Source organism: Mya arenaria, chromosome 5 (assembly GCF_026914265.1).
Source record: "Mya arenaria isolate MELC-2E11 chromosome 5, ASM2691426v1".
In the NCBI taxonomy this organism is placed as follows: Eukaryota; Metazoa; Mollusca; class Bivalvia; order Myida; family Myidae; genus Mya; species Mya arenaria.
Window position 1 is genome coordinate 24609198 of NC_069126.1, and position 26711 is coordinate 24635908.

Genomic DNA, 26711 nt, shown 5'->3' on the forward strand with positions numbered 1-26711 from the left:
CACCAAGCTTCATCACTTTCCATCACTATCCATAAAGGCAATGCAAACAAAAATTATTAAGCGGCAACCACCTGCTTTGCCATATTTTCTTCAATTACAGTCGAAACCAGTCATGTCAATATCTGTAATGTCCATTTTCTGGTTTTTCACAAACGAATTGAACTGTCCAGATTTTTTTCCTTCTTCGATTTTATACAAGTCCATTTAATATTTTTATATTGAATCTATATCAAAGAATGTGTCTCAATTGCAGTTCCTATGGTCGATTTTTAAACTCATCTTTCCTATCTCTAATGTTGAAATACAAGGCAGGTAAAATGAGTGAATTTTCATGACGGTTTGAAGCATGTCGCTAAATTGGCATGCATGCATGTTCTAAAATATGAGCTAGTTAGATAAATTATTGGTAAGTGGGAATATTTAAAGTTATATATTTATATTTTTAAGGCAAAAATATCTGTTCTCAACATTGTGTCAGGAAAGCATTATCTTATGCTTACATAAAAAATTATAGCCATTTATGTTGATAGTTTCATTAGACGATTGTATTTGTTGTTTCTTTTTTTAATTTCTTTAAGTGCTAATATTTATGCAAACTTTAAATGTAAAACATGTGTGAAATAGAAATCTTTGTAATCATTTTTTTTATTTTTTATGTATGCGTACATTTCTCAAAAGATTACTCAATGACAACATTGATGTTATAAGGACAGAAACTGTTTTCCAATACTGGTTCAATGGCGGATTAAGATATCATTTGGTCCAATTTGGATATTTTATATGTTTGTAAAATCTCAAATATTTCTCAAAGTCCCAAAGACTATAGAACTTTTATTGCTAATCCCCAGATTACTGCACTTGTCTTATGTGATTTTGTCACATTACAGGGAGTGTCATAAAAAAAGGTTTGCATGTGACCTCAGCAAGTTGAGTGAGGTAAGAATAAAGACTATATTTGTCTGCATTATTTAAATTTTATATTTACTTACATTTTTTTTATTTTATGTTTTGAAAAAACAAAACCCCAAAAATGTGTGTTTTCGGAAAAACACAAATTTCGTTATGATGGTACACAGATTATTTTACAAACAAGACAGAGAATGTTTTACAATAATGTGTGCTGTGTACCAACCTTCTCCCGGAGTTGGCCATGCTGCTTCTGCAACTTATCCATCTGCTTCTCCAGCTCCTCCAGGCTCCCCGGCTCATCCTCATCCTGAAAAACAAACCAAACCCCTAGCATGGCAGGAAGAGCGCAGTATTAGACCAAATCTTGATCATGGCAGGACAGTGTTCAGTACTTTACCAAACCCTGATCATGGCAGGACAGTGTTCAGTACTTTACCAAATCCTGATCATGGCAAGACAGTGTTCAGGACTTTACCAAATCCTGATCATGGCAAGGCAGTGTTCAGGACTTTACCAAATCCTGATCATGGCAAGACAGTGTTCAGGACTTTACCAAATCCTGATCATGGCAAGACAGTGTTCAGGACTTTACCAAATCCTGATCATGGCAAGACAGTGTTCAGGACTCTACCAAATCCTGATCATGGCAGGACAGTGTTCAGGACTCTACCAAACCCTGATCATGGCAGGACAGTGTTCAGGACTTTACCAAACCCTGATCATGGCAAGACAGTGTTCAGGACTTTACCAAACCCTGATCATGGCAGGACAGTGTTCAGGACTTTACCAAACCCTGATCATGGCAGGACAGTGTTCAGGACTTTACCAAACCCTGATCATGGCAAGACAGTTTTCAGGACTTTACCAAACCCTGATCATGGCAGGACAGTGTTCAGGACTTTACCAAACCCTGATCATGGCAGGACACAGTGTAGTTTTTACTATACCCTTAAAATAGCATGCCAGAGTGCAGGATATAAACAAATCCATTACACAGCAGGACAGAGTGCAGAATTTTATCAAACCCTTAACATAGCATGTCAGAGTGCAGGATATATAAAAACCCTTAACATGCATGACAGAGTGCTGTATATTAAACAAACACTTAACATTGCATGTCAGAGTGCAGGATATATAAAAACCCTTAACATGCATGACATAGTGCTGTTTATTAAACAAACACTTAACATTGCATGTCAGAGTGCAGGATATATAAAAAACCTTAACATGCATGGCAGAGTGCTGTATATTGCTGTATATTAACCAAACACCAAACAACAGGGCTGACAGCAGTAATTTACCATACCCATAACATGGCATGACTTTGTGCAGTATTTTACCAAACACTTAACATGGCATGACTTTGTGCAGTATTTTACCAAACCCTTAACATGGCATGACTGAGTTTAGTATTTTATCAAACCTTTAACATAGCATGACAGAGTGCAGGATAAACACAAACCCTTAACATACAAGATTGAGTGCTGTATATTAACCAAACACTTAACATGGCAGAACAGACTGTACTAATTTACTAAACTCTTTACATTGCATGACTAAGTTCAGTATTTTACCAAACCCTTAACATGGCATGATTTAGTGCAGTATTTTACCAAACCCTTCACATGGCATGACAGATTGCAGTATTTCCCAAACCCTTAACATGACATGCCTTAGTGCAGTATTTTACCAAACACTTAACATGGCATAACTTAGTGCAGTATTTTACCAAACTCTTAACATGGCATGACTTAGTGCAGTATTTTACCAAACACTAAACATGGCATGACTTATTGCAGTATTTTACCAAACTCTTAACATGGCATGCCTTAGTGCAGTATTTTACCAAACACTTAACATGACAGGACAGAGTGCAGTATTTTACCAAACACTTAACATGACATGATGTTGTGCAGTATTTTACCAAACTCTTAACATGGCATGCCTTAGTGCAGTATCTTACCAAACACTTAACATGACAGGACAGAGTGCAATATTTTACCAAACACTTAACATGGCATGACTTAGTGCAGTATTTTACCAAACTCTTAACATGGCATGCTTTAGTGCAGTATTTTACCAAACACTTAACATGACAGGACACAGTGCAGTATTTTACCAAACACCCATCATGGCATGACTTTGTGCAGTATTTTACCAAACACTTATCATGGCATGACTTTGTGCAGTATTTTAACAAACTCTTAACATGGCATGCCTTAGTGCAGTATTTTACCAAACTCTTAACATGGCATTCCTTAGTGCAGTATTTTACCAGACTCTTAACATGGCATGCCTTAGTGCAGTATCTTACCAAACACTTAACATGACAGGACAGAGTGCAATATTTTACCAAACACTTAACATGGCATGACTTAGTGCAGTATTTTACCAAACTCTTAACATGGCATGCTTTAGTGCAGTATTTTACCAAACACTTAACATGACAGGACACAGTGCAGTATTTTACCAAACACCCATCATGGCATGACTTTGTGCAGTATTTTACCAAACACTTATCATGGCATGACTTTGTGCAGTATTTTAACAAACTCTTAACATGGCATGCCTTAGTGCAGTATTTTACCAAACTCTTAACATGGCATTCCTTAGTGCAGTATTTTACCAGACTCTTAACATGGCATGCCTTAGTGCAGTATTTTACCAGACTCTTAACATGGCATGACTTAGTGCAGTATTATACCAAACACTTAACATGGCATGACTTAGTGCAGTATTTTACCAAACTCTTAACATGGCATTACCTAGTGCAGTATTTTACCAAACTCTTAGCATAGCATTACTTAGTGCAGTATTTTACCAAACCCTTAACATGGCATGCCTTAGTGTAGTATTTTACCAAACACTTAACATGGCATGATTTAGTGCAGTATTTTACCAAACTCTTAACATGGCATAACTTAGTGCAGTATTTTACCAAACACTTAACATGGTATGCCTTAGTGTACTATTTTACCAAACTCTTAATATGGCATGCCTTAGTGCAGTATTTTACCAGACTCTTAACATGGCATGCCTTAGTGCAGTATTTTACCAGACACTTAACATGACATGCCTTAGTGAAGTATTATACCAAACACTTAACATGGCATGACTTAATGCAATATTTTACCAAACTCTTAACATGGCATTACTTAGTGCAGTATTTTACCAAACCCTTAACATGGCATGCCTTAGTGCAGTATTTTACCAAACTCTTAACATGGCTTTACTTAGTGCAGTATTTTACCAAACCCTTAACATGGCATGCCTTAGTGTAGTATTTCACCAAACACTTAACATGGCATGACTTAGTGCAGTATTTTACCAAACTCTTAACATGACATTACTTAGTGCAGTATTTTACCAAACCCTTAACATGGCATGCCTTAGTGCAGTATTTTACCAAACTCTTAACATGACATGACTTTGTGCAGTATTTTACCAAACTTTTAACATGGCATGCCTTAGTGCAGTATTTTACCAAACACTTAACATGACAGGACAGAGTGCAGTATTTTACCAAACACTTAACATGGCATGCCTTAGTGCAGTATTTTACCAAACAGTTAACATAACAGGACAGAGTGCAGTATTTTACCAAACACTTATCATGGCATGACTTTGTGCAGTATTTTACCAAACACTTAACATGGCATGACTTTGTGCAGTATTTTACCAAACTCTTAACATGGCATGCCTTAGTGCAGTATTTTACCAAACTCTTAATATGGCATGCCTTAGTGCAGTATTTTACCAGACTCTTAACATGGCATGACTTTGTGCAGTATTTTACCAAACACTTAACATGGCATGACTTTGTGCAGTATTTTACCAAACTCTTAACATGGCATGCCTTAGTGCAGCATTTTACCAAACTCTTAATATGGCATGCCTTAGTGCAGTATTTTACCAGACTCTTAACATGGCATGCCTTAGTGCAGTATTTTACCAAACTTTTAACATGGCATGCCTTAGTGCAGTATTTTACCAAACTCTTAACATGGCATTACTAAGTGCAGTATTTTACCAAACCCTTAACATGGCATGCCTTAGTGTAGTATTTCACCAAACACTTAACATGGCATGACTTAGTGCAGTATTTTACCAAACTCTTAACATGACATTACTTAGTGCAGTATTTTACCAAACCCTTAACATGGCATGCCTTAGTGCAGTATTTTACCAAACTCTTAACATGACATGCCTTAGTGCAGTATTTCACCAAACACTTAACATGACAGGACAGAGTGCAGTATTTTACCAAACACTTAACATGGCATGCCTAAGTGCAGTATTTTACCAAACACTTAACATAACAGGACAGAGTGCAGTATTTTACCAAACACTTATCATGGCATGACTTTGTGCAGTATTTTACCAAACACTTAACATGGCAGGACTTTGTGCAGTATTTTACCAAACTCTTAACATGGCATGCCTTAGTGCAGTATTTTACCAAACTCTTAACATGGCATGCATTAGTGCAGTATTTTACCAGACTCTTAACATGACATTACTTAGTGCAGTATTTTACCAAACACTTAACATGGCATGACTTTGTGCAGTATTTTACCAAACTCTTAACATGGCATGACTTAGTGCAGTATTTTACCAAACTTTTAACATGGCATGACTTAGTGCAGTATTTTACCAAACACTTAACATGGCATGACTTTGTGCAGTATTTTACCAAACTCTTAACATGGCATGACTTAGTGCAGTATTTTACCAATCTTTTAACATGGCATGACTTAGTGCAGTATTTTACCAAACACTTAACATGGCATAACTTAGTAAAGTATTTTACCAAACACTTAACCTGACAGGACAGACTGCAGTATTTTACCAAACTCTTAACATGACAGGACAGAGTGCAGTATTTTACCAAACTCTTAACATGGCATGACTTTGTGCAGTATTTTACCAAACACTTAACATGGCAGGACTTTGTGCAGTATTTTACCAAACTCTTAACATGGCATGACTGAGTTTAGTATTTTACCAAACTCTTAACATGGCATGCCTTAGTGCAGTATTTTACCAGACTCTTAACATGGCATGCATTAGTGCAGTATTTTACCAGACTCTTAACATGACATTACTTAGTGCAGTATTTTACCAAACACTTAACATGGCATGACTTTGTGCAGTATTTTACCAAACAATTAACACGGCATGACTTTGTGCAGTATTTTACCAAACAATTAACACGGCATGACTTAGTGCAGTATTTTACCAAACCTTAAACATGACAGGACAGAGTACTGTATCTTAACCAAACCACAGGATATAATGCAGACCATAACAAACCCTTTACACAGCAGGACTGAATGCTTGATATTAACCCTTACCATGCTGCAATGTTTTTAGTGTAGTTCAGTTCTCACTGCTGAGTTGTTTTGAGTGAATGTTAAATATATCACCCATTGACTTTAAAAGAATACAATTTAAATAATACTTGTTCTACAGCATTCAAACTTTCAGACAGTGATATTGAAATGTTAAAGTTTAAATTAAGCTATCAGTAATTGAAATTGATTCCACGGTAACCATGGAGACACATTCTTGTCTAAAAATTATACTTTTATTTTGCATATGCTATTGTTTTTCATAAAAACACATTTGTGTTCATCAATAAAATCCATCAATTGAAGAATTTTTGGGTAAAATGAAGATTCACATTGATATTGAACGCAATTAAATGAAAACTTATGTTATTGTATATTTTGGACAACATTTGTTCTTTGGCGTGTGCTACAATATAATTGAAAAACAGCTGTTTATTGGAGAGATACAAGTAAGTAGTTAATTTTGTAACTTTATGAATTTATAAAGGGAGCATTAGTTAAAACTTATTTATTTTCACAACAATTGTGAAACAAGTTTTTGCAACTCTCATTGGCACAATGATACCAGAGAGTGTGGTCTTGTGTAGTAGGGGAAACTGGAAAACCCGGAAAAGAATCCCACTCGTCCAACTTGGTGACCACTAACAAAACTCACCCTCGCCTAGGCTGGGAATTGAACGCAGGTTCTCTAGGAGAGAGGCGAATAGGAAATTCCTATCGAGCCTATTGGTATAGTTCTATACATATCATAAAACTTTCCTATTATTTAACATGCAAGTGTTACTTTATTTACTGCTTAGAAAATACTTGCTCTGCCTTAACAAATCAAATAGTTATAGTTCTTGGATGGCTGTGCATAATTTCATTGTAGGACTGTATATTCTAATACATTTGATACTATTTCATCTTATGATAACATTAAAACAGAGAGAGATACATGAATACATGTTGTAAGCAAACTATCGTAATTTTTATACGTTAACTATTAAGTTATCAGGTGGTTTAATGTTACCGAAGGGCCAACAAAATAAAGAACACATTAACATGTCTGTATACTCATGTTTCAACACCATACTGTTTGTACATATTTATAAAATGCAATGTAAAGTTTTGTAAAACTAACTGCAACTTTGAAGAAATAAAATGTATCCACCTTTCTAACAATTATGGCAGAATGTTAAATCACATCTCTGCTAAAAGTAACTTGCCATTTATGCAATGATTTAACTTGTCATTTCTCAGAATTCTTGTGCATGACTATGCAAAAACATAATTTTGGTTCATATTGTAAATGTTGATGAAAAGCTCTCATGAGATGCAACATGTTTTGCCTTTTTTATTTAATAACAAACATTGATTTTAGTGACAAAGAGTGTGATTATTTCCTTTCTTTATTTTTTTTTTTAAATAAACATGTAATTCCATATTATGTTAGGTAGTTGTTTTTTTTCTGTGTTAAAATTCCTTAATTAGCTGTTATCATGTATAATAAATAAATTCATAAGAATGGTAATTGCCAATTAAATTTTTTACATTTGATTTTTTTATTGATAAAAGTAATGTTTCATTTTCTGTATAAATGACACTATTGTACATCAGACTCATAAGGAATACCTTTATAAGTGACAATAGAGGTGTTTTGGTTAAGGGGTGTTTATTTCATGCTTTGGTCCTTTTTCCCCCTTGTCAAACCTTACAGGTATTTTGCCACCTGGTGATTGGGAGGGGGGGGGGGGGGGGCACATTACAAAAATAAGCAGTGTTAATATGGTGTTTTGTTTGAGGTGTAGTTGTCCCACATCCTTATGTGTAACCTTGGAGCCTGTAATTAAGGTGTACCTTAATTGGTTTGTTAAAATTAAAATCTACTCTACTGTAACAGCAGCCAATTGTATTAAACCAGTTAATTCGTTTTAAGTTTAAAATGAGTCGAAATGTTTATTAATTGGTCAACATTCATCAAATAGGCACTGTTCACCAATTTAATTATAATTGTCATGTGTAAAGTAACTTAAAGAATACATGCGGATAATTGGCCCCCATATGACATGCGGATATGTAAAACAGCCTCCGATTAAAGTAAAAACTTGTGACATTTTTGAATGAACTATTGTTCTTTTTCGACTAGGGCTGAACGATAGCAGTCATATCATTCTTTGTATAAAATAATTAATTAAAATATGCAGGAGGTGTAAATAGCAATAAGCATTGACAAATGTAACAGCCGACACTTGTAAACTATAACTGTCACGTGATTGTTGTTTTTCCCCGCCAATTAAGTCATGAAAATATTGTTGTTTAAAGATAAAAAATAAAAGTGTCATCGGCTGCCATCGAATATGTAGACACAAATATCTGTAAATTATGTGTAAGAAAAACATTTGATAACATTCTATGGTTAAATATCATATAACAGTGCTCTAAGTGTGAGTGGTGAAATCGAAAGTAAATTTTCTAAGTTGACACCGGTGACCTAGTTTCACAATTTAATCTCAAGTTCGGACGGCGGTGTTTATGGATTTTAAATCACAGAATGGTTTGGAAATACTTGTCATTGAGTCAATGGCAAGCTTGTGTTTATTCTAAATTACATGTTTATTCATATGTGGGTTAATAGTGTAAAAACAATGAAAGAGTTGAACACATACAAGTGTCATTGACATTTACTGATGCCGGGATTTGTAACTGCATAACATTAAGATAAAACAACACAGAAAACATGTTTGAATACATCCATTTCAATTTGTAATGAACTTGACATTTCACTTTAAATAAGATTTGTTGTTGTAACCAAGGAATACTCTTTAAAATGAAAAATAAACAAGCATGAAGTATAGATGCCCTGTGAACGCATACTCAAAATGGCGGAGTTGTTAGAAAATGAAAATATCCGATACATAATTATGGATTTCTCTGTCAGTTTACTATTATTGGTACATAAAATTAAGTCACAGTCATGCTAGATTTATTATTTTGCTATGTGATTTTTATGTACTGATGTGGTAATTTGCTGCAAGATTTGAATTTGAAGTGGATTTGTTGAACATCCCATGGTAAATATCCCATAACATATCAGGACAGAGTGCATGATATTAACAGTCTCTTTATAAAGCAGCACAGAGTTCAATTTTTTACCAAACCCTTCACAAAGTAGGAAAGAGTGCAGGATTTACCTAAGACTTAACACTGCATGACAGTGAGCAGTATTTACCAAACCCATTACAAGGCAGGGCAGAGTGCTTGATATCAACAAACCATTGACATAGCATAATGGACAGAGTGTAGTATTTTACCTTAACATGGCAGAACAAACTGCAATAATCTACCAAACCCATAACATGGTAGGACAGAAAACAGTATTTTACCAAACCCTTAACAAAGCAGGATAAAGTACCTGATTTACCAAACCCTTAACAAAGCAGGATGGAATGCAATATTTTATCAAACCCTTAACATAGCAGAACAGAGTGCAGAATTAACTAAAAAGTTAACATAGCATGTCAGTGTGCAGTATTTTACTAAACCCTTAAATAACATAGCAGGACAGAGTGCAGAAGTAACTAAAGACTTAACAAAGCAGGATAGATTGAAGTATTTTACTAAACATCGAACATACAGGCGTGTAGGAGCTGGGGCCGCATATTCTGGCTTGTAACGGCAATGGGGCCGCGAATATTTGTTACCGATTTTCTTAAGACTCGTATTTTAAAAAAAGCTACGCGCATATAGATCAATACCAGTCTGACACGATATAGAATATACAGGTCACCATGTCATAATTAAACCTGTGACCATCTAGCATATTGGCGTGTGAATGGCGAGAAAACAAGCGGCAGATTATTAAAGACGGGTAAGTGGAGAGGCAATAAGACAATAATTATTTGTATCATTTTTGATATTTCAAAAACTGCAGTTGATTATAATAATTGCAATTAGTCGTTAAAATAGAATTGTCATTAAATGCCAGAAATATGTATTTGTTCAAACTCGTCACATTAAAGTTTGACTTTAAAATGGACGTTCCAAATCTGCCTAAATGTTTTAAAATTCCAAACAGATCTGTTGGCACTAAAAAAACTGAACACAGGGCATTCAAATCGCAATTGTTCTAAAGGCATTCGTGGCTTAACATACATTGTGAGCCTGCACAAATATGAATATTTAAAAGTAAATAAATACTGGCGTTTATAATAATTTAAGATTGCACAATAATTAACATGTCGCTGTTGCTCATAATGTTATTTTAACCGAAAAACGGTTAAGATAAAAACATGAAAATAAAACCTGAACTCACTGGAGATCGAGTCTTTCAATGCTTAAAATTGAAAAAAAAAACTCCCAAGCCTACCCCTTCCGCGGCCCCAATGCCAATTTCCTTCCTCCGCGCCTGACATAACAGAAGACAGTGCAGGATATTAACGAACTCTTAACATAGCAGAACAAAGAGCAGTATTTACCAAACACTTTACAAGGCAGGACAGAGTGCAGGATATTAACACACCTTTAACATAGCATGGCAGAGTGCAGGATATTAAAAAACCCTTGAAAAGGCAGGATATAGTGCCGTATATTAACCAAACACCAACATAGCAGGACAGATTGCAGGATACCAACAAACCATTAACATAGCAGGACTGAGTGCAGGATATCAACAAACCATTAACATAGCAGGACAGAGTGCAGGATATAAACAAACCATTAACATAGCAGGACAGAGTGCAGGATATCAACAAACCATTAACATAGCAGGACAGAGTGCAGGATATCAACAAACCATTAACATAGCAGGACAGAGTGCAGGATATCAACAAACCATTAACATAGCAGGACTGAGTGCAGGATATCAACAAACCATTAACATAGCAGGACAGAGTGCAGGATATAAACAAACCATTAACATAGCAGGACAGAGTGCAGGATATCAACAAACCATTAACATAGCAGGACAGAGTGCAGGATATCAACAAACATTAACATAGCAGGACAGAGTGCAGGATACCAACAAACCATTAACATAGCAGGACAGGGTGCAGGATACCAACAAACCATTAACATAGCAGGACAGAGTGCAGGATACCAACAAACCATTAACATAGCAGGACAGAGTGCAGGATATCATCAACAAACCATTAACATAGCAGGACAGAGTTGCAGGATATCAACAAACCATTGACATAGCAGGACAGAGTTGCAGGATATCAACAAACCATTTACATAGCATGACAGAGTGCAGGATATCAACAAACCATTAACATAGCAGGACAGAGTACCGGATATCAACAAACCATTAACATAGCAGGACAGAGTGCTGGACATACCAAACCCTCAACAGGGCAGGAAAGAGCACATTTGATTTTGATAGATCCTTAACATGGCATGACAGATTGCAGTTTTTTACAAAACCATAAATATGGCAGGATCAAGTTCAGATTTTACAAAACCCTTAACATGACATGACAGATTGCAGGATTTTACAAAACCCAAGCGGTTTCAGACAAGAAGATATTCCTATATTTTTCTATCAGAAACTTGTGAAATCTGGGGCGGAGCCAGTTTTGACCCCAGCCATGTAATTTGAAAAAAACTTGTTAGAAGGCAATCATATGATGCCACAAACCCTTTACTTCATGATTATGCATTTTTACACCTCTATCCATAGCTTCATAGATACTAATATGAAGGCACTTGTAATGTAGGGTCATTAATTTTCATACCTGTGGCTTGTCTATTTGCAGTATATGCATTTTTTTTATGAAGTATAAACATCAATAAATACAATGCTTTAAAAAACCCTATGATAATACTACTTTAAGAATTTTGGCAAATCGCGACTTAAGGTCATTGGTGTCAAAGATGCATACATTTACTATGAAGCTTTGAAAGCATAAAAAAACCTCATTTTTTTCCGTGGAAAATTTCCACAAGGTAGCAAGTTATAATAAACTACCAATAATACAACTTTACTTTATTGATCATGCATGTGACATCACAGGTCATGGTTCAGGCTCCTGTGAAAATGTCGGCCATGTTGGATAAAAAAAAAATAGCCTGGCTTGTATAAACAAAGGCCATAAATCATTATATGGGACATATGTGTCACTTCCTTCATGCTAATCCGGTCATAAAAATGTGCATCTGCTTCTAGAAGTTGAAAGTAAGTACAAATATGTTATAAACCAGGGATTGCTTTCTTGAAAAAGCACTTTTCTCCCCTATTGTGTGGTCATAGCTGAGAAAAAATAAATGGACATGAAATTTGTAATTTTGGACTGGAGACGAACTTACAGTGAAGTTTGGTTTATTCACCCGTATTAACCCTTTAGCACATAGACAAGTGGCCAGATTACACCTCCCAGTCAATAGCCAACTTACTGATAAGCAGTCCTTTTCTGTATAGGAACTTTTTGGGAGATTTGAAAATGAGCAAATGAATACAGCAGTATGACCTTAAAATCAATATTACTCCAAATAATTGTGGCCAAATCTTTCTTATGTGATTACATTTTTTATAGATAATTAAATTATCTAATAAATGGTGTCAATGATGAAATATTAATTTATTTTATTTCATCTGTGAATGCATTTCTTTGAAATGTCATAATTGCATTAAATCAAAGGGTAATAAAATGCTGGGATGATCTAAATTTTATTACCATACCCCTATCATGAAAAAGACCCATCTGGAATTAAAAAGCCAACTATTGATGTTCTTGTGTATAATACACAGAAATATGGCAGGAATATCCGGTGTCATCCAGCTGAGAGATCCAGTCCAGGGTGTCTGTTTAACTTTAGGACACCCTCATAAAATTGTTTACAAAAAAAATGCCGATAAATGTTTTTCTGGTATGAAAAAATCTAGATCTAGATCATCCAAAACGCTTGCACAAATGTGTTTACTTGACCTATTTTACAGCCGGAACCATGCTGGACATCTATCAGCTTCACAGAAATTTTACTCATCATTTTCTCAGCTACTAATTGTTTCTATTGTTTGTAAACAAAATATTACCTTTAAATAAATATAATCTCTATTGATTTTAATGGTAAACTGAGCTGACGCAATATATTTAATGATTTACGCATCAATGAATTTGGGGGATTTTCCATACAGTACTCAGCTCGTGGTCTTATTACATCACAATGGGATATCACACCTGCGATTGGGAGTATAAACACCTTCTCATTTTAGCAATGATATTTTCAAGGGAAAATCAATACACAAAAGGTTAAACTTTAATTTTATAAACATCCGGGATATTGTTTACAAAAAGAAAGATGCAAAATTGAAATAATTTGAAATGACCTTATAGAAATATGTGGGATATGCGTTTACATCCAGTAATGGATACGGTCGGCCAGATGCTTATACATCTGCTAATGAGCTATGTCAGCCTATCTCGTATACATGTGCTAAAGGGTTAAATAGTGAAGAGAAAAAAGTGTTGCTGATTAATCTTGGAAAATGTAAACAAAGTTTGCATTGTATGAAGTTCCTGGGCGCAAGCGTTATTCAATTATTGATCGGAAACCATTTTTCAGCTCAAGGTCATCGACCTTGACCTTTGAACTTCTGATCACAAAATCATTAGGGATCATCTACATGACCGACTAGCATACCAAGTATGAAGTTCCTGGGTGCAAGCTTTCTTTATTTATTGGATAGAAACAAAGTGTTATGTACAGGCTGACAGACCGACTGACTGACTAACAGACTGATCACAAAATCAATAGGTGTAACCGTTTCTTCAACTCAAGGATAAGAATGTAAGAAATATGTGACCCTTGGGTTTTGACCCAAGGGGGATGACTTGAACAATCTTGGTAGAGGACAGCTAGGACAGACTAGGGTCTGAGCAGTCAGCTGTTTTGAACTAGAAATTTTTCAAATATGTCCCTATATATCTTTATGTAAACAGGTGATCCCCAAGATATGGCCAGTTTTTACCTAATGGGTAAAATTTGAACAATTTTTGTAGAGGACTACAAGACAATGTTACAAATCAATCAAGATTTATAGTGTTTCCTTTCGGTTGCCATGGCAATGAGAGTTCTGCATGGAACTTATTTCTTTGAACAATTTTGAAAGGACACTACCCAAGAAACATCCCTGTGAGGTTTCATTAAAAGAGTTCAAGATGATTACAAGAAAATGTTGTTTACAGCAATTTTTGTTGGACTATGAGGGGCTCCATACATGCACACATGAGGTTCACAAATAAGATTCAAATGTTTTAAAAGCACTGGTATTTATGTAAGTTAAACTGCTTTACATAAGTGAATGATCTGTAGTTTTGGATGAATTTGTGCTTAATAAATAGGAAATATAAGCCTTTTTTTCTATTAACTTTTACACCCCTGGCAATGTGTGTTTTTTCAGACTGTTGCTGCCATGGAGAAGATCTCAAACTAGTATAAAGTTGTATTTACTCCTTAGCCTAACAGCTTTCTTATGCCCATATGTGTTCAAACCAACCACCATAAATTCATAATATAAATCTTTGCAAGTGAACAGGTGTACATACAGTTTCTTGTTCGTTAAAGGTTTCATCTTCATGAGTGCTGTCATCCTTGTCGTCATCATCATCGCTGTGTTTGCTCATGACTGTGACACTGTCCTCCCCCACCTCAAGCCTCCCAGCCAGCCCAATCTTGAACTTCTTGTTCCTCAACACACGCAGCCTAACAACAAACACACATACATACACTAGCGAACAAATTAATAGGACAGTTTAATTTTGGCAATATAACATGTCATGATTCAAAATGGCAATTTATCAAGTTTCTACAAATGCAGACTAGAAGTAAGATGTGTCGCCTGACGAATTATTAACTGTCGAAATTATAGCTGTTAGGTTGGCATTTTATCCATTTATAGACAATGATGTTGCCATTTAACTTTCAAGTGTAGGTGACATTTGAACTGAAGGTAAACCCGGACAAAAATTAACAACGAAAATTAACAAAGGGCAATAACTCTAAAAATATGGAAGCAAGACTTAGGGTTTTTGTGCACTGCCCTCAATGAGATCTATCTACCTAGAGTCAGGTTGATACCCCTTATAGTTTACGATATATGCCCCTGACAAAATTTAAGCTTGAAAAGTAACAAAGAGCAATAACTCTAACATATAGTTGTAAGAGTTACGGTTCTTGTGCACTGAACTTGCCCTCAATGAGATATATCTAGCTATGAAGTTTCAAGTTGATACCTCTTATATTCTTCAAGATATGCCCCAGACAAAACTTTAAGCATGAAAATTAACAAAGTGCAATTACTCTAAAACTAAGAAAACAAGAGTTACTGTTATTGTGCACTGCACTTGCCCTCAATGAGATCTATCTACATATGAAATTTCAAGTTTATACCACTAATAGTTTACGAGATATGCACCAGACAAATAAAAACGGGACTGGACCACCACAGCCCCTGCCGCCAACAAAAGTAACCCCTATATGTCTCCTAGTCAGGCGACACAAAAACTAGTTTTGACAAAGTACATCAATGTTACTTTTTATGGATAAATATCTATAAGCTATTACCCCAACCCCCATCTCTCAGCAACTTGTCTGATCTCTTAAGATGCAATATACAGTGGAAACTCATTGGCTCGAACTCCCAAGGAACGGGCGAAAATACCTTGATACTTTAAATCTAGATCAAGCCAATGAGGAATTTAAGCCAAGTGAGTTTGAGTCAACGAAGTTCGACTGTACATAATTTAGCCATATACTTCATGTGTTTCCCTGTACAGTAACATCACTCAGTCAATTCATTCAGTTTGTGTTATGTTACAATTAGATTTCAAATTGTTGCAAAGCCAAAACTCTCTTAAATCTTGTTGGTGTTTTATGAAGCTAGAATTGTGTCTTTAGTTTCGATTCCCTCCAAAATTTTGGCTGAGACACTCCGAAATTAATATTGCAGAACGTGGTTCAGTTTTAGCTGAGAAGTTCTGGGTTCTGTAATAACTCATGAAATATGCTGAGTGAAACTTGGTATTTGGACAGAGGATATCACTGACATTATTTGGTGTTTTGATTGAACAAAAATAACAAATGTGGTTGCTTTGGCAACCAAAAAGACAATACATTGAATGGATCTGTGCATAACCCAAAAGGTATTACATCTGAGTTCATGAAATTTGTATGTGGATATGCAGCAATAAGGAGATAATGCATTTAATTTGTCAGACAAAATTATGGTTGTCATGGCAACAAATATAGTGAAATAACCACGCAGTAACTGAAATTTTGCATCACTCTAAAAATATAAAAGCTATGCTCATTAAACTTGACATGTGAATAAAAGGCTTTTTCTACACCAGACTTAGATTATTCATAATAGAGATAGAACTTATGTTTACTTAGAATTAATTGTGTCATAATTGTTCAAGATAAGGTAAGACAAATAAAAACCAACAAAAACTATTTTTAAAACATGCATGCCCCACTAATGGCAGCCAATTAGTCATTTAGCATTAAATGTCTGTCAGGTAACTTAGAGTTATGACCATCATCCCTTTAAGTTTGAGGATAGTGACAACTACAGTTATTGACAAGTTCTAAATATTGTTATAGGAATTGAGTTACTGTCCAGTCAAAAATGTATGCATCCTCCAGGCAGCAGCATATTAGTTAATAAATGAAACATAAAAAGTTAAGAATATGGGCAATACAAGTTATAAAGATAGCTGCGCAAAGGTCAAAAGTGTAACCAATATGTTTGTAGAAATATGAAAATGGTTAATTTCTTGCAACTTTCAAGCAAAACATTTAAGTTATAAGCCATTGTATTTTTTCTGTGGTCAATCTGGTGACCTTTGATCTGTTGATCTAAAAAACAAAAGTCATCTACAATAGGGATGTTCAGGTCGCCATCAGACTGAGGACCATACGTCCAAGCACTCCCAATATATTGATGGGCCATGGTCTTTGTGTTCAAGGTCTCTGTGACCTTGACATCAAAATCATAAAGGTCCTCAGCAGGTTTTGACTAACTGCCCTACCAAGTTTGTGAACTGCAGGCCTAAGCATACATGGTTATTAATCAGGCATGCTTTTCATGCTCATGGTCACAGGGACTATGACCTTTAACCTACTGACCTCAAAATCATAAGGAATTATCTGCTGGTCATAATCAACCCCCCTATCAGGACGTTAGGCCCTATTTGTCTCTATTTAACGATCAGACAAGGCATGGTTTACTGACTGAACAATCGACAGACAGACTGATGGACAGACTGACATGTGCAAAGCAATAAAACCCTGCTTGTTCTTAGGAAGGGGGGTTGGAGGGGGAGGGGGGGATAATACTGCACAGAATGTTTTGATGTTCAAACATTCTTGACTTGACTTAATATTTAGAAGCATCTGGAAGAACAAGCATTCATACTTTAAAGGCTACATTTGTTTGAATAATAAATTAAACATTTTATTTCATGTCCAATGTTTTTTAAACAAACCAGAATTATGCTAACAGCTGTGACATCAGTGACCATGAACTTGAGTTGCTACATACCAAATTTTATCACTATATTTCTCTGTCACTCCCTGTTACTAATATTTTAAAGTGGAAAACATTTTTCTAGTTCAAATAACAGTGACCTTGACTCAATATACCCCAAAATGTGATCCAATGCTACATCTCCATGTGAGCTGGATACATGCCAAGTTTCATCCCTATACCTAACTAAAGCTTTTGAGAAGAAACCACTGTTTGAGATGTGGACAAAGGTCAGAACATCTAGTTTGCATCCATGCACAATCAACAATTTTGTCAAGACTGCTTCTCTGAAACTACAGAACAACTCTTAAAGTACAGATAACGTACATTTTCGCCAGAATTCTGCTTCTATTTAATGCCCCAGAAGAAAAGCATATATAGTTTGCACTTTCTTTCCATCAATCCATGTTTAGGGACAAAGGGTAAACCTTTTATATGTCCCCTGTGGAAAAACAGATAAGGGACTTTTTATAGATTACACAATATGAGTAAGCGTCATTGAGATACCTCCTGATTTTCCCCTCGATCAGCCACTTATCTCGCCTGAGGTCTGCCATGCCATCCAGGTGGTTCTCTATTTCTATGGTGATCATCTTACTGCAGTTTAGCTCATTAATGAGGAAGGCAACCACAGCTGCCCTTTGTCTTATAGAGCATGCCTCCAGGGGGTAGTTACGCAGACACTCACTCAACTGTAATCACCAATAATTCTTTCAAGCAATGCAATGGAAAACTATAGCTATCACAAGAGTGATGACTAGCCCTGCATGCCCCTTACCCACAGTATGTTATTAATGGTGATAATGTGAACCAAGTGTATCCACCAGCAATCTGTATGGTGACTCAAATTTTCCACTTTTAACTTTGTCGCAGTACCAAAAATGAATATTCTAAGCTCCTGTTAGGGCAGAACAAATTGACCGACGTTTTGTTTAACTGAATGACAAGTGCCTTATGTTAAGTATATTTGCAAATAGTAGTTAGTTCTGTTACACCCCAATCACACTAGACAAAGACCATGAACGTGCAGTACGTCCAGGATATTTCGACTAACGCAGCAAGGGTACGGTCAAATTCTTGTTCATACTATGTTCTTTCTGCTCATATTTTCACATGCGCACCACATGCAATGCGTTCTTAATACGCACGGCATGTCTAATGCACCCTTTGTAAGTTCTTACTACGACCAGGAAGATTGCACTACACACTTACCAAGTGCTTATCACCTCCTAATTAGGTTCTTATGACTTGAATTTATTTGTAAATTTGTGATCAAGATAACATTACCCGTTCTATTCATAACTATTTGCTCTATTTTAATATAAAACTGGTCACTATGAGAAAATTGGCTTCAATACCAATAGGGGTCAACCTCATGATCTTATACGAGCGGCTATGGTTGATGCTTTTTCTCCCACCTCGGTAAAACAAAATTAAGAAAAAATGTATTTTTTGCTGGAACTCTTTTTTGCTTAGTGAAAATAATTGTGTATGGATATGCGATAGCAAGTGGTTGTCATGGATATACGCGCAGTGATCCAGTTAATAGTCAAATCGGTCTTTTTAAATAGTTGCAAGGAGAATGAAGCATTATTTCTAGAATGGTGCCTGAAAACTGTTTTATGGTGACATTTGAAGCGAGAAATAATTAATTAGCGTTCTAAATATTACCATAAGACAAGATTTCCTTGATGCTACTGACGACAGTCTTCAACAAGGGAGGTAATTACAATGTGGTAAAAGGAGTTCCATACGGGCATTTTATCTTCACCCGTGGGCAAGATAAGAATATCTAGCATGGTTAAATTATTGGATCTACTTATCTGAGGTGGGAGAAAATGGGATCAAGTGTCTTGGAAATAATTAGCAAATCTATTTTCTGAATAAAAGGTCACAATCACCTTGATGATCTGTTTGCAAAATCCAAAGGGGTCATCTACGGGTCATGACCATTAGTTTGAGGACTTTTATGAAAACTTTACAAATTATTGAGGGAAAACTGTTTCCTTAAAAGTACAGGTCAAAACCCTGATATTTGACCTACTGACCCTTAAATCATAAGAGGTCATCCATCTACTGACCATGAACAACATGCACAAAAAGAAAAATCTGCAACAAGTCTTACACAAATTATTGATTGGAGACTGTTTTCTCTAGTAAAAGTCATCACAGCCTTGACAATTGGAACTACTGACCCAAAAATCAATAGTGGTCATCATCTGACCATGCATGACCAATGTGCAATAATAGTAGGAGGACAATGAGTCTTTTACAAGTTATTTATTAAAACCAAACATATAATGTGGCGAAAAAGTTGACAACTCAGTTTACTATGATGACATCAGAAAAAGTGATCCCATGCAAGACAAAAACCTATATAAGTAACAGTTTCTTTCATGTGATTCTGGTCTAGTGCAAAATATCAGACCATGGGTCACATGCAGAAGCTGGTATATGTAACAAAGCTTGTTCAGAGCATCATGTCTGAAGCTCAAATTTTGGATCTGAAGGGAATGCATGATAGCTACTTTGGAAAGGTTGTTACCTCAGTGTCCCCTCCATTCCTCACAACCATGAACACTCGCAGGACCTCCCCTAGTATCACGTCAGTAACCTCAATGTCTGTGATTTTCTGTCCTAGTTTCGTCACCGCCTGTTAAGTATAATTTCTACATTCAATGTATTTTATGTATTTCATGGTAAAATTGTGCTTTGAATTACCACTTAACCCTTTAGCACATAGACAAGTGGCCAGATTACACCTCCCAGTCAATCGCCAACTTACTGATAAGCAGTCCTTATCTGTATAGGTACTTTTTAGGAGATTAGAAAATGAGCAAATGAATACAGCAGCATAATCTCTTTTATGTGAATAATTTTTTTATAGATAACAAAATTATCTAATAAATGGTGTCAATGATGAAATATTAAATTATTTTATTTTATCTGTGAATGCATTTCCAAGATGGAATTGTAACATTTATTTGAAATGTCATAATTGCATTAAATCAAAGGGTAATAAAATGCTGGGATCAATCTAAATTTTATTACCCCTATCATAAAAAAGACCCATCTGGATTAAAAAGCCAACAATTGATGTTCTTGTGTATAATACACAGTAATAAGGCAGGAATATCCGGTGTCATCCAGCTTGGAGATCCAGTCCAGGGTGTCTATTTAACTTTATTACCCCCTCATAAAATTGTTTACAAAAAAAATGCCGATAAATGTTTTTCTGGTATGAATAAAAAAATCTAGATCATCCAAAACGCTTGCACAAATGTGCTTACCTGACCTATTTTACAGCCGGAACTATGCTGGATGATGATCTATCAGCTTCACAGAAAATTTACTCATCATTTTCTCAGCTACTAATTGTTTCTATTGTTTGTAAACAAAATATAACCTTTAAATAAATATTATCTCTATTGATTTTAATGGTAAACTGAACTGACCTAATATATTTAATGATTTACGCTTCAATGAATTTGGGGGATTTTCCATACAGTACTCAGCTCGTGGTCTTATTACATCACAAAGGGATATCACACCTGCAATTGGGAGTATAAATACCTTCTCATTTTAGCAGACGATATTTTCAAGGGAAAATCAATACACAAAAGGTTAACTTTAATTTTATAAACATCCGGGATATTGTTTACAAAAAGAAAGATGCAAAATTGAAATATTGAAATGACCTTATAGAAATATGCGGGATATGCCGCCAAGTGATGACGTCACGTCCGGCGTACATAAACAACTTTTAAAACAGCGTCTTCGGTAAAGTGTTTTTAATTAATTTTAACATTAAATATTGCTAAAAATCAACGAAAAAAGTTTCATTTGGCAAAGTCATGCATTACCTACGATTTAATATCAAAATTGCCGAGAAAACTCCTTAAACATGGATATTAATGTGAATTCAAATGTTACGGAAACCAGCAACGGACAAGTTGAAGAGAGGAATTACAGCTTAAACAAACAGAAATCGCTACAGAAAAAATATTATGCTTTTGATAGAGACACTGTTACCATGGAACAAACATTGGGAGGTATTAAATTCATATTTAATACAGGAACTTAATATGAAGTGTTAAAATCTGCGGCAGACATATTCTTCAGCTCGGACAAACAATGTGATCGCAGCTCAAAAACGATAGTGCATGACAAACACCAGCGAGTGGTAGAAACAAGATACAAGGTGCATAGTGGTAAGTTGTCTTACACTTTAAATATGTACCACACAACCTCGACGTGCTTAGTCAATGGAAAAATGACTGATTCATTTTTAGACAACGACTTCCCCCAGATTGTGTCCTTAATAGAAAAGGGGTTATCCGAAAAAGGAATATCAATAAAAGACTTAAACGTTTCTCTTAAAGGGCTTTTGAAAACCACAGAAAAAATCAATCATCCGAATGTTACTGTAATTGAATGTGATGACGAGGTGCAATTTACGCTGGTGAACATTGATGAAACCGTGAACAACTCGCATACTTCACAGGATTCAGAAAATGGTAAGAACATTCTAGATCAAAGTACATGTACAGACATCATGGTACTTTTGAAAAACATCGAGGAATCAGGCTAGAGAACGCGCTCGGCTGTCACATATCACAGACAGAAATGAGTTTTGCACAACTCTGTGACGAATTGTGTAGCATTAAAAGGCAAAACAAAACTGACAATGAGCATACAGACAGAAACCTCGATGATGTGATTTCAAGCAATATCTCACTCAAATCAACTTGTGAAAAAATACACGAATCACATCTTAAGAAATTACAGGCTATATCTGATGCTATTAAACAGTTAAATGAAAACACCAAAACTCGGCAGAAAACAGATTTATTGTTAGACAAAAACAAAACTTGTTCATCTAGAACATCAACTGAGGACAGTTAAAAAAGAGCCATATTGTCGGTTATTGAAAGTGCAAAAAAACACCTCCGATCACCAAGAATAACCATTAATTTCAAGCGATCAAGGATCAAAAAAATTAATAATTGGGACTCCATTACCAAAGGTATTTGTGAAAAGGGACTGAACAAAAATGTTGATGTTTGCACATTAAAAGGCGTCTAGATGGAAACTATATCTAAAAAGGTGAAGGAAATGGATGTGGACACATACAATTCAGTCATCGTTTATGTTGGCGGAAATGACGTCAGCCGCGGAAGACCATTACGCAGATTGGAGGAAGAAATGACATCACTCATAATGACGTTACGCTCCACACCATGTACTTTTTACATCTGCACAGTAGCTCCGAGATCGGATATTTACATTAAAAACATTCGTAAATTAAATGTGATAGTGCACAGCTTAGCTGAAAAATTCAATCACAATGTCATTGACGTATTCACGCCATTTACAGATGGAAATGGCTACTTGTGTCCAGCGGGATACATCTCAGTAAGAGGGACTCGAGTTTACTTGTTCGCACCATGGATGCAAAACTGTGTATTATCAAACCTGCAACCTATCGAAAGAACAACAGCTCTAACAGTCAACCATTGACACGGAGTGGTCAGGGATTATGGACCGAAAAGAACAGCCAGCTTCCTGTCTCGAACGACGGACATCCGTCCAAAAGCGTAAACAGAAACGGTCAAACATCTGGGCATTCTATAGCTCAAAATGATTTTTCTGATAGAAGATCATTTGGGACCGGGCAGACGTCCGGGAACTTACGTCAACATCCGTTTTCGCCAAACGGAAGCGGATATGGTAGACTTACTGTAACTTCCGGCAACAACATATACCGCACACCAAACACTCGGGCGGAAACAGCTACAGAACCGGACTGAGGTCTGGTAACTTCAGGCAACATCTCAACCTCCGCGACAAATTTGAAACTGGGCAGACGTCTGCGAACTACCGGCAGCATCCAATTTCAACCAATGAATATTCAAGCAAAAGTGGATTTGGAAGTGGGAAAACTTCCGGTAACTACCACCAGCATCCCGTACCACACACTATAAACATGCGCATGTGTGAGAATGTTAACAAATGGACTTCCGGTAAAAGCCAGCATGGAAGAGAAGAATTTGAGACCGGATATGATAAACAACGACGTTTTGGATCGCAGCAAGTAGAGCCGAAAGGAAATGAATACGGTGCCGGCCAAATGTCCGGTAACTACCAACACCACCCAGTATCTCAAAATTGGTGGACAGGCGAAACTGGTTACAGTGACGGTGAGATGTTAATAGACTACCAACAGCATCCAGGATCGTACCATTTGCGGTCGAGCGGAAGTGGATACAGTGCCGCGCAGATGTCCAGTTACCAGCACACTCCTGTACAAGACAACTGGCATTTGAGCGGAAATGGATTTAAAGCCGGACAGATGTCCGGCAGTGACTAACAAAGTTCTGTTTCAAACTGTCGGCAGTCAGGCGTATACAGAGATCCAGTTTGGCAGACTTCCGGTAATAAAAATGGACATACATGGCATAACATCCATGGACTAGATAAACAAAACTGTGACGGACAGAGAACACTTCAAAACTTTATTTATCATTAGGAGGGCTCCGACAGACACTTTCGGTATGCTACAAATAATAAGTTTTCTATTTTAAATAAAATGTGCATTAATTGCAGTTTACTGCAATGTAAATGTCGAGAAAATCATATGGATGCTTTTAACATTTCACAGTACACATTAGACTGCAGTAGCTCTAATGACATCTTAAATTGTACAAAAACAAGTTTTCTTTGTGCAGAAAATGTAAACGGTAAATCACCAAATTGTGATAAATCGTTTCATAAAACTAATACGTGTAAAAGCGATAAGAAAAATGCTTGTGTACCTATAACATTTGAAATAGGCCTCAAATTTACAGGATCTGGGCTCCATTTCGTCAACCTTAATATTCAGCATATACTCCCTAAATTAGATGAAATAAAATTTCATTTACAGAATAAAAATTCCCCTCATTTTTTAGGATTATGCGAAACGTTTTTAACAGAAAATATACAGAATGAATTGCTTCATATAACACATTACACTTTCGAGAGGAGAGACCGTTACCATAAAAAGGGCGGCGGACTTTTAGTCTATATACAAGAACATATAAAATATAAAAGACGACATTATATAGAGTCTGCTGATATTGAATCGATTTGAGTAGAAATAATTGGAAAACAATGTAAATCGTTTTTAGTAAATTTTGTTTATCGTCCCCCAAACTCGAGTCAAACGTGGATTGACATGTATGACTCACAAGTGGACATTGCCGATACTAGTAATGTAGAGTATTATATTCTTGGTGATTTTAACATTAATCACTTTAGTGATCAAAAATACGACAATACTAAATGGTCTGACTTTACAGTGAAATACGGATTGAAAAATATCGTTACAACACCGACTAGGGTAACGAAAAAATCATCAATGATAATTGACCATATTTATACAAATTGTATTAAAAATGTGCTTAACGTTCATGTAACACCATTGTCATTAAGTGATCACTTTCCAATATGTTTCACTAGACATAAGATAAACAATTTCAAATGTTTTGAACGAATTGATCACAAATCGATATCTTACCGATGTTTTAAGAATTTCAATGAACAATCATTTCAAAATGATCTTATCTCATCAGGAGTTGATATGATTGAAACAAAAGTCAATCCGAATGATGCTTTAAATGTATTTTATACTATTGTAAATAAAGTTTTATCTAAACATGCTCCTATTAAGCAAAAAGGAGTAAAACATGATTTTCAACCTAACTGGTTTACTGATGAAATAAAAACAATGATATTTGAAAGAGACGAGTACCATAGAAATGGTGAACACGACAAATATAAGATATTAAGAAATAAAATTGCAGCCTTAATTAAAAAAAGTAATAAGGCATTTTTTAATCAAGCAGTGAGGGATAAAAAGGATCCAAGCTTTTATGGAAGAATTTAAAGGATATTTCTCATTTGAAAAAAAATAGCAAGATAATTTTACCGGAGCAACTACAAATAGGTGATAGAGAAGTTTCTGGAGGACTCAATATTGTTAATGAACTTAACATTCACTTTACCAATATATCAAATATAATAGAAAAAAACGCCCTTTAAACCCGACTGTTTTAGCAAACTGAAATATGACATTAACGTTAAATAAGGGCACAATACGTTCGAATTGAATAAAAACCAAATAAAAACGAAGCTTCATAAAAAGCGCAGCTTTAGCGAAGCTATTTCTTCGTTAAAGCTGCGCTTTTTTTCAAAACCTGCGTTTTTGGACGGTGCCCCTCAGGGCCCGTCCTAAGTAGGCACATCAGCCGAGCAAACTACAAGCCAAAGAACGCCAGTGCGCTCAGTAAATAGTTCTCATCATTGTTTTGAATACACAGCTGATTTAAAGTGGCTGTTACATAGTTTTTTTCTAAAATGTCTGGGCGAATAGTGAGAGAAGTGGGTCATGTATAATTTATTGCCAATTGGTACTGAAATCAAATTTTTATATTGATAAATCATTTCGCCAATATTGACTACTACATGGAAATAGTTCCACTACATTACTACAAAAATGCATTCGGAACTCCTCGGCCATTTTACTGTATCGATAAAAATAAATCCGTAAATGTTTCGAACTGAATACTGAAGTACATTGTTGCTAAACATAATTAATTCAATACTTTGAACTATCGAGATATTTTAAAATATATATCATGCTGTAGACTCTTTAAGTAGAATCATCAAAATATGATGTGTTAATGGCATGACCCAAAATGACCCGGTTTATCCAAGATGGCGGATGAATCAAAACATGTCTGTGGGATTTCCGATGTCAAATTGGATTTAAGGCATCACACTCGAGTTTTACAATGGATTGCTAGTGCTAAAAAGGAGAATTAAAAATAATTAATTGAATAACATCATCACCTTGTGGTCAAATTGGCTGAATTTAACGCAATACAATTAATGACTGATATACA

The 26711-nt window shown here is 35.7% G+C and overlaps 1 protein-coding gene across 5 annotated transcripts in view; it reads right to left on the minus strand.

Annotated features, from left to right (window-relative positions):
* The window catches only part of LOC128234881 (bromodomain adjacent to zinc finger domain protein 2B-like), a 249182-nt gene that overhangs the window by 71491 nt on the left and 150980 nt on the right, over nt 1-26711 (minus strand). For all 5 annotated transcript variants that reach the window (XM_052949483.1, XM_052949482.1, XM_052949481.1 and 2 more), the window contains 4 exons: nt 20312-20419; nt 18274-18458; nt 14786-14942; nt 1133-1216 (listed from right to left, as the gene is read on the minus strand). In XM_052949483.1, coding sequence (XP_052805443.1) covers nt 1133-1216; nt 14786-14942; nt 18274-18458; nt 20312-20419 — 534 coding nt within the window. The remainder of the gene's footprint in view (nt 1-1132; nt 1217-14785; nt 14943-18273; nt 18459-20311; nt 20420-26711) is intronic.